The sequence below is a fragment of the Canis lupus genome, chromosome 38 (assembly GCF_048164855.1).
Source record: "Canis lupus baileyi chromosome 38, mCanLup2.hap1, whole genome shotgun sequence".
Taxonomy (NCBI): Eukaryota; Metazoa; Chordata; class Mammalia; order Carnivora; family Canidae; genus Canis; species Canis lupus.
Genome location: NC_132875.1, coordinates 9,246,150 through 9,255,907, shown reverse-complemented (window position 1 = coordinate 9,255,907; position 9,758 = coordinate 9,246,150). Strand labels below are relative to the sequence as shown.

The 9,758-nt window shown below is 48.2% G+C and overlaps 1 protein-coding gene and 1 long non-coding RNA gene across 7 annotated transcripts in view; one reads left to right on the top strand and one right to left on the bottom strand.

The window, feature by feature from the left end:
* LOC140627031 (uncharacterized) overlaps positions 1–2,835 on the top strand; it is a 33,462-nt gene extending 30,627 nt beyond the window's left edge. Inside the window, exons 4-5 of the long non-coding RNA XR_012025997.1 lie at positions 311–498; positions 1,886–2,835. This is a non-coding gene — a long non-coding RNA (uncharacterized lncRNA). The remainder of the gene's footprint in view (positions 1–310; positions 499–1,885) is intronic.
* SLC30A10 (solute carrier family 30 member 10) overlaps positions 1–9,758 on the bottom strand; it is a 41,616-nt gene that overhangs the window by 6,055 nt on the left and 25,803 nt on the right. For 2 of the 6 annotated variants that reach the window (XM_072815020.1, XM_072815024.1), the window contains exons 2-3: positions 6,438–6,515; positions 1,524–1,763 (exon numbers count right to left, since the gene is read on the bottom strand). In XM_072815020.1, coding sequence (XP_072671121.1) covers positions 1,524–1,763; positions 6,438–6,515 — 318 coding nt within the window. Of the gene's footprint in view, positions 1–1,523; positions 1,764–6,437; positions 6,554–8,265; positions 8,956–9,513; positions 9,544–9,758 lie in introns of those variants that run through there. The other 4 variants (XM_072815023.1, XM_072815018.1, XM_072815022.1 and 1 more) reach the window with 4 other exon arrangements.

Here is a 9,758-nt window from a genome sequence, read left to right as displayed (position 1 = left end):
GAATCCCAGTTTAGACTGGTCTTGGGTACTTTACCTAACCTGCAGTGCCTCAGTCTCCTTATCTGTAAATCGGGAATAATAATGATAGTTCCCCATAGGTTTACTTTCAGGATTTAAATAAGTGAATATAAATAAAGCACCGAGAACACTACTAGCACGTAATAAGTGCCAGAGAAGTGTTGCTACTGCCATTATCATCTATTTTTAAATGTGTGTATATAATATAATATATATATCTTACTTTGTTAAAAGGCAAGATAAGCCATTATATATCACAAATTGTTTTGATATGTTTATCTTGTTCCCTCAGCTGGGAAACAAGTTTCTGGAAGGTGGAGACAATGCTGCGTATCTGCTCCCGGTATCTCCTTCCCCACCTCCTAGCTCCTCTCCCTGCAGCACTGGGCAGACTGCAGGAAATGAAGGCGGATTACTTTACCTCTGTACAGTAAAGCAGCCAGAGCGCTGGCCACACCTAACTGACTCTGAGACCGTAAAGTAAGCAATGCTGCCAAAGATGAGGCTCCAAAACGCAAAAAGAACATCCAGGGGGAAGGACTGTAGAAGCACCAGCTGTTAGCAATGGCTGGACCAGCTGGTCCCAGTGCATGCTACTGAACAGGGGGCTGGGAGGGCTACGACCTACACTGACCACCATAAATCACACCCTCCCAGGGGAAAGCCTAGCTGTGGCCACACAATGTATTAAGACCCATTCACACCTCATTTCAGGGATCTGACATGATGTAAGGTCTTCCAACTTTGAGCCTCATAGAGGGCTGGGCTCTATCTGCATGGTTCCTGGCTCACTGGTGAAGCAATGATAGAGTGTAACAGCAAATATGCAAGAAAGCTTTTTTTCTACAAAAACATAATCTCCATTTAGAACCACTAGAAATAAAGGCGCACATTCAGTTTCTTGTCAACATCTGGATAGTTCTCATTTAGAACTCTGCAAAGTCTCCAAAATATGGAGGGACAGATGCGCCTGACTAAGGTAAGAGTTTGATTTTCTGTTTGAGCAAAGCAAAGGAACAGATTTCATTACTGAACGAGGTCATGAATGATCTGAATTTAAAACACGGTCCTTTTTATGGTATTAGACATGGTGACATGCGTGCCCATAAAAAAATCAATTAACAAGAAAGCAGGATCTAGAATACGAATCAGTGATTCATGTTTTCAGAATAAGGAGATTAAAGATCAAGTTCTTGGCAGGGTAATCTTATTGGAATTAAAATAAATCTTTGACATGAAGGTAAAAGCCGAGGAACAGGTACTGCCCAAGCATTATATACTCAAAACTTTGCAGTGGAATCAGTCATGGGTTGCAAAGGACCTTTGGTTCTTGGAGCTGTGAGTCATCCTACTAGGCTACAAAACATATGATAGATGTTTCTTTTGCCAGGTGATTTAAAGTATTTCAGGATACATAAATCAAACACTGCTTTGAAATAGCGCTGGCCCTTTGGCCTGAAGAGCATTAAGCGGGCATGGTTCTAGATAAGAAGCATCTGACTTACTCAGCTCTTCCATGTTAACTCCTTTGGGGACCATCTGCAGCAGAATGGCAGCAGTCTCCTTGATGAGTGGGAAGGCAGATGACAAAATGATGATAACCATGATGATAGTCAGGCTGGGGTCGATGTAGCACTGCCAGTTACATGGGTCCTCAGGTTGCAGGGGACGCACATAAAATATGATGGCCGTGATCACCACCACCACCGACCCCAGGGCATCGCCCATCACATGCAAAAGTACACCTGCCGGGGAGAAAGAAAGGCCACTAAAGCACAGATCCAAATTTGGGAGCTGGGAACACGCAGTGACCCGGGTTCCCAAGTCTAAGAATATATCAGTTGTTATTTGTTTTCTTTTTGGTTAGGACAGCAGGATGGATTCAAATGAAAAAAAAAAAAAGTCAACTACTTCATAGAAAACAAAGCCCTAGGCCACCATCCCAGAACCCAGAGAACCTGCAACAGCCTCGGAAGATTCTGAGCTGCAGACACGCGTGGGAAGAGGGACCGTGCGGGTTCCTAATGCTACACCACTGCCACCTGCCACTCATCAGAAGCCACCAAACCGGAAAAGAGGCTATGCAAATAGTTTCTTATTCTTTGAGACAAATATCTGGTATTAAATTGTTTTAAGCAGGGATCCCTGGGTGGTGCAGCGGTTTGGCGCCTGCCTTTGGCCCAGGGCGTGATCCTGGAGACCCGGGATCGAATCCCACATCGGGCTTCTGGTGCATGGAGCCTGCTTCTCCCTCTGCCTATGTCTCTGCCTCTCTCTCTGTGACTATCATAAATAATTAAAAATTAATTAATTAATTGTTTTAAGCATTTTGAAGAGGAGAGGGAACTAATAACAAAAGAGCGGTTCTTATTATTCCTTGTCTTCTCTCTTCCTGAGTCTGTTTCCCCTTTCCGTACATGCCTCTGCTACTCCCCCCTTAGCCCGAGTCATTCAAACTGGATCTGGTTCAAGGCGTCCTCGGGAAGAGCCTCCGGCAGCACTGCCACTGAAGAAAGAGCCATTTGTCACAATAAGATTCAAATCAAAGAGACAATAACCCAAATTGTGGCTGCCCTTAACGCAGGGAACCACTCTTAAGGGTTTTAATTATGATCCAGAAAATATGCAATCCTAACAGAGAAGATCCGGTGCCCCGAACGCCTGGGTGGCTCAGCCGTTGAGCGGCTGCCTTGGGCTCAGGGAGTGATCCCAGGGTCCCGGGATTGAGTCCCACATCGGGCTCCCTGTGAGGAGCCTGCTTCTGCCTCTGCCTGTGTCTCTGTGTCTCTCATGAATAAATAAAGAAAATCTTAAAAAAAAAAAAAAAAGATTCATTTTGCCTCTCCAAGTATCCCACAGATCCATTCAGTAGAATTAATAATAATCCAAAATTCTAATAGCTCACTCATGGTTACAAGTAATGGTCTCACCTGGAAAATGCTTTAATGAAGCTAAAGCTTCCTCTTGGCAATACTTTTTAGGATTCTGAGTAGCTGAGTAGCATCGGAGACAAAATGGCATTCTGTGGACATACTAAATGCGATTTGTGGCCACGTTGCCCCAAAATAATATAGGAGTAAAATGTATCTCCTTCTGGCTGAGTGTTTAGGTATTAGAATAGGATCCTGATTCAATAAATACATTAAACAATTCCATTCTTTCTAATTCTGTGTCCCCTTTCCCCTCACACCCCTGAGAGAGCTTTTTACTCCCCAGGCCCTGTTCTGAGCCACGAAGAGAAAGTCCCGAGAGTCGATCCATAAGGAGACTGAAGTTCAGAGACATTAAGTTACTTGTCCAAGGTCACTTAGCTTAGTAAAAGGCAGAGGCTGAACTTGAACTGAGCACTTCTCATCTCACTGTAAGTGTGCACTGGATGGGAATAGGGGCGGGGGTAGGAGAGAGACAGTACAGGTCTCGGAGATGATGGGGCAGCCAAGGAGAAGAGGGCAGAAATGCCTAGAAAGGAGTGCTGACACTGGCACAGCAAGCCCGCGAATGTCAGCAGTGTTAGGACCTTATTCTGGAGGCGGTGAAGATCTCTGAGCAGATTCTGAAGTGATCTGATCACCTTTCTGATTCAGAAAATAAGCCAGGCAACATTACCTGAGAGACAAAGATGGATTGGCAGGCAGCTCAATCATCCAATTAGTCAAACTGCTCCCAAGGTAGCTTTACAATGAATGACAGGACATCTTAACAGCTGGCCCTCACTTCCTGTCTTGAGATTCTTTAAAAAACTCAGAAAAACTGGCTTATAACACAGCAATTTGACATAAGTTGAAATCTGATGTGTCCCAGCATTTGGAAAAGCCATCAGTGTCGTTGAGTTTGTTGGTAAACCAGAAACACAGCGCACTAGCCCTGGGCAATAACAAGTGGTTATGGAAAGATGAGAGATCTTTCTTATTGGAAAAAAACAATCAGAAAGAAGCATCTCATCCAAGGAGACTTATTTTCAAATGATGTCAGGGTTGTGGTGTATCTATTTATACTTATACTGAAATACAAAAAGTTAATTATCTTTCTGACATGCTGTTGCAACATTTTTTAATGTATCCCTTTTGATCCCATCAAATAAAACCAACCGCTACAATTGACGAGAATCTTTAAAGGATTGTGCTTTCACTGTGCTTTGCAGAAGATGGACTGTGTTTCTCAGAAGGCATTTGTTTTATTCCATTGAAATAAGAGAAACACTAATTAAAATCCAGAAATGATTTTTGTTCACGAGAATCCCCATCAGTCGTTTGCTCCCCTGCAGATCTGGGAAGACAGTCGTGCTTTCTAGAGCAACCACTTAAATGGCAAAAGTGTAACCACTCAGTGGACTGTCTACACTGGAGAAACAAACCATCTTTCCTGGAGCGTACAGGCAGCGTCCAAAACTGGGAAGCGGTGGAAATGTGAAGGCAGGTGCCAGACTTGCCTCTGCTGCTAGCCTGGGTGACTTGGGAAGTCACCGGACTCTAGGGACCCTGTTTCCTTGCAAAGGAAACCTTCCCACCCTGCAAAGCGAGGGGGTGGAGTCCATTCCCACTAAGGCCTTTCCAGCTGTAACATCCTGTGGGCCTTCTCTGAATTGTGGCTCGGAGATGAGGACGTAGGACCTAAGCTGAGGCCAGCCTCCCCCTTGGCCTGAAAGTGGAAAGGCCACTGAAGCAGAGGCAGCACAGGGTTGAGCCCAGCAATTCCTCTCACTACCTGAGAGACAACAGCTCCCACCCGGTGAGATTCTTACAAATGCTAAGCAACTCACTCATGAATGGTGCCTGGCACAAGCATGCACCCCCTAAACAGGGTAGCTGCTTTTCCTCCCATATCACATCCTTTATCTAACAACCACCTGTGAAGTAGATACTATTTTAGAGAGAGAGAGCTGGAGGCTTAGAGAGTCCAAAAACTTTCCCAAAATCAGAGTTTTAAATGACAGAGCCAAGATCCCAAACCCAGGCATCTTGAGCCCAAATCCCAATCTTTCAGGCACTGCATTATTCACCTCTGCCAGAAACCAGAGATGGACACTGGTCAGTACCTGTGGACCACAGGGCTGAGCCAGGTACAGTGAGGTGCTTTACCCCCCGATTTTTCCACCTAGGAGTTCCAACAGCTTTAAAGATTAGCCAGATCATACAAATTTGCCATAAAACATGCTTCCCAAACAGGGTCACAATATGTACTGTCCCACTCTTCATTCCTCTTAGCATCTTTCCACCTACCTGTTCTCCTTCTCTGCAACATAAGAATGAATAATTAACTGAATGTTGTCTGAAAAGTTAAAATGCTATGGAAAATCTATGATACATATATAATATTATAGTATGTATTTGATACACACTATATATAGCATATACTATATACATATTTTTATATTGAACCCAAAGAAAGATAAAGGGTAGAGATTTTTCATTTTAGATGTCTCTTTCCAGAAAGATTCACCACCAAGCACTTTAGAAATTCCCCTGTTGCTGTTCAATTTTTAAAAAGTGATTCATGTGGAAATTTTTAGAAGCTCGTGTATGGCTGTTATTGTTGTTGGGGTTTTTTCTGATTTTGCCCTAGAGATCCATTCCAGGTATCACACTATAGAAAAAGCCAGGAGTCTCTCAAAAATGAAAATGTCTCCCGATTATTACTTTTTAAAAATATTGTTTCCACTGAAGCCTTATCATAGGCTTCCCCCAAATCATCTGAAAGTAAAGGTTTGCATAATCTTTATTGAAATCCTCAAAGTCGAGATTGGGGACTGACCCTTCTGGAGTGAATCTGAAGTAAAGCCTCTGCTCAAGAAGTTGGAAGAGATGCTGCATACAATATTGGTGTCTAGTGAGAGATGCACCTCTGAACTCCCTGAGCTAACCTTTGCCCAGCGCTGGTGACCTTGAGCGCATGGTAGAGAGAAGGCTAGTAATGTGCCTTTCATGTGCCTCACCAGACCCTCCCCTTTGGGCCTGGAAATACAGATTCAAGTAAGTCAAGAGATCCATCACAGACGCAGATTTCTGGCAGAAATACGTTGAGGCCTGAGAGTCAATCAGCAATGTCATGTTGGACAGCAGCCACCTACCCTCTTCTCACCTGTGTCACAATTACATTCAATTAAGACAGGCCTCGTTTTACGTTAACAATATCTAGGAGTGGACAAAACCAAGTAAAGTAATAGCATGCCACTGATCTGTGAGGCTCTGAAGCAGGTAGCACTGGCCTGGCTCTAAGTGGAGCAAGGATAAATCATTAGCAACTAGTGTGTCACTCAGAATCAATGCAATGATTAGGCAAGAGGCTAGGGTCATAGTCTATTCGTGCAACCGGCCTCCTTTCTAACACACGTTATTAAAAGGCAAACAGAAACGAAGGGTACAACACAGTCATTATGTATTACAGAAAAGGGTTTCAAATCGAGCCAAAGTCGACCCTACCTCTGATATTCAGGGCTTCAGACTTTTTCTCCTTTTTCATAGTCTCTTCTGGTTCATTCTGGGTGTTCAGAGAATCACCTGCATTCAAAGAAGAAACCTTGTGTTGTGTATAAGTTCTACAAACAAAAAGAACCAATGGACTCAAAAAAAGTTCCGTTATTTTAAACTCCTAAGCTCCTCAGACCCCCTCCACACACACGGCCCAGAAGAGTACATTTGGGCCTTGACATGAGCCTTGTGAGCCACTTTTACATTCCATTCACACTTCCATCCAAGTTAAAACAAACAAACAAAAAGGAGCAAAGTGGGAGCCCACCCCCATCCCCCAACCCGTTAACTCCCAGGGGGAAAAAACGATGTGCAAAGGGGGAGGGAGAAAATAAAGTGCAGACAGCATCCAATGAGGGGCTAAGGGTTGGGGGGGGTGCTATCTGTTGCCCAATAATAACTGATTTTTGAGAAAATGAATGCTCCAAGGCAGACAGAATAATGGGGAAGGGGAAAAGAAGGAAAGGAAAGGAAAGGAAAGGAAAGGAAAGGAAAGGAAAGGAAAGGAAAGGAAAGGAAGGAAAAAGGGAAAAAGGGAAAAAGGGAAAGGAGAGGAAGGAAGGAAGGAAGGAAAGATAGAGAAAGAAAGAAACAAAGAAACAAAGAAAGAAAAAAAAAGGAAGAAAGAGGAAGGAAGGAAGGAAGGAAGGAAGGAAGGAAGGAAGGAAGGAAGGAAGGAAAAGAAAGAAGAAGAAGAAAGAAAGAAAGAAAGAAAGAAAGAAAGAAAGAAGAAAGAAGGATGGAAAAGACAGAAAGGAAGGAAGGAAGAGAAAGGAAGGAAGAAAGAAAGAAAGAAAGAAAGAAAGAAAGAAAGAAAGAAGAAAGAAGGATGGAAAAGACAGAAAGGAAGGAAGGAAGAGAAAGGAAGGAAGAAAGAAAGAAAGAAAGAAAGAAAAGAAAGAAAGAAGAAAGAAAGAAAGAGAAAAAGGAAGGAAGGAAAAGAAAGAAGGAAGGAAGGAAGGAAAAGAAAGAAGAAAGAAAGACAGAAAGAAAGAAAGAAAGAAAGAAAGAAAGAAAGAAAGAGGAAAGAAGGATGGAAAAGACAGAAAGGAAGGAAGGAAGAGGAAGAAAGAAAGAAAGAAAGAAAGAAAGAAAGAAAGAAAGAAAGAAGAAAGAAAGAAAGAAAGAAAAAGAAAGAAAGAAAGAAAGAAAAGAAAGAAAGAAAAAAAGAAAGAAGGAAGAAAGAAAGAGAAAAGGGAAGGAAGGAAAAGAAAGAAGGAAGGAAGGAAGGAAGGAAAAGAAAGAAGAAAGACGAAAGAAAGAAAGAAAGAAAGAAAGAAAGAAAGAAAGAGGAAAGAAGGATGGAAAAGACAGAAAGGAAGGAAGGAAGAGGAAGAAAGAAAGAAAGAAAGAAAGAAAGAAAGAAAGAAAGAAAGAAAGAAAGAAAGAAAGAAAGAAAGAAAGAAAGAAAGAAAGAAAGAAAGAAAGAAAGAAAAGGGAAAGAAGGAAAAGAAGGAAGGAAGGAAGGAAGGAAGGAAGGAAGGAAGGAAGGAAGGAAGGGAGGGAGGGAGGGAGGGAGAAAGAAAGCGAGAAAGAGAGAAAGGAAGGAGGGAAGGACGGAGGTCAGGCCTGAGGACCCAAGAGAAACAAAGGAGACCGTGGGGAAGACGCTACGTTAGCAGCGGAGAATAAAGCTGCAGAAGGCATAGATTTTTTTTTTCCCCCAACAAAATAGAAGCAGCCGCAACGGCCAGAAAGAGAAAGAGGGCGTGGATGCCGAGCTCGGGCCGGGCGGGAGGAGGGAGGGCGGAGAGGCCCGGAGGATGCAACCGAAAGGCACCTGCTACGTTGGAGAACACGGTGGCCGCCTGCTCCTCCTTCCCACCGGCCGACGCGCGGGCGGGGCCGGGGCCGGGGCCGGGGCCGGGGCCGGGGCCGGGCCGGGGTCCGGGCGCGCCCCGCGGGGCCCCGAGGTCGGCCCGCGGTCCCGGCGGCGGGCGGCGGCGGCGGCGGCGGCGGGGCCCCCAGCAGGCGAGCCAGGCGCCGCAGTCCTGGAAGATGAGCAGCCCCAGCACGTTGACCGCCAGCCCCAGCGCGCCGACGACGAGCACCAGCGCGGGGTCGTCGATGCGCTCGGGCCGCGCCAGGCGCAGCACGGCCTCCACGGCGATGGTGAAGCAGAGCGCGCTGAGGAACACGGCGTTGCCCAGGGCGCCCAGCACCTCGGCGCGCGCGTAGCCGTAGGTGGCCCCCAGCCCCCCGCCGGGCCGCCGCGCCACGCGGCCCGCGCCCAGCCCCACGCACAGCGACAGCAGGTCCGACAGCATGTTGAACGAGTCGGACAGCAGCGCGATGGAGTTGCCCAGGTAGCCCGACACCAGCTCGGCCGCGAAGAAGGCGACGGTGAGCACGAGCATGAAGAGCAGCCGGCACGTCTTGCCCGAGTAGCGGCCCATCGCGGCCGCCGGCGGGGGCGCCCCTGCGCGCCGAGCCCCGGCCGCCGCCTTATGAGGCCCGCGCGCGTCCAGAGTCCGAGGGAGGGGCCGCGGCCGCAGCCTCCGAGGCCCCCCGGCCGCCTCCGAGGCCCCGCAGCCCGGCCCGGGCCCGGCCCCGCCCGGCAGGTGGCCGCCGGCCAAGGTCTGGCCTCCGAGGACCGCCCCGAGCGGCGGGCGCAGGGGGCGGGTCCGGAGCGCCCCCCCGCCGCCCCGACCCCGACCCCGACCGCGACCGCGACCGCGACCCCGACCCCCGCGGCCCCAGCCCCTCCCCTCCCCGGGCCCCGATAAGGCCCTGCAGCGCCGCGGGGCGGGTTCGCCCGGGGGACGTGGACAGCCTGGCCTACGTGCCCGGACGCCGCTCGCCCTGCGGATTCCGCAGCCACCGGGTGGGGCCCCGGGCCAGCCCCGCCCAAGCTGCAGGGTGCTGGGTGCCGAGCCCTCCCTCGGCATCGCCATCCGCCCAAGCCTCCCGCGCACCATCATCATCATCATCACCATCATCATCATCATCGCTGTGTCACCCCCCCCTCCGCGCCCCAGGGCACACAGCCTTCCCTGTCCCCCGGACCCCTCCCAGCGCCTCCACTCACCAGGCCTCCCTCCCCAGGTGAACTGCAGGCGGAGAGAGCGCGCACATCATACCTTGATAAGCCTGGACTTCCCCCCACACACACCCCCCCCCCAAGCGCTCAGAAATCAGTCCCCCACCCCCACCCCCAAGGGTAGACCCAAGTCGCTTGACCACCAAGAAGCCCGGGCGGGCCTCCTCTGTGCCCTGGTCTCGTTTTCCACTGCAGAGAATATTCTCTTCATCCCCCCATGTGTCCCTCACAGC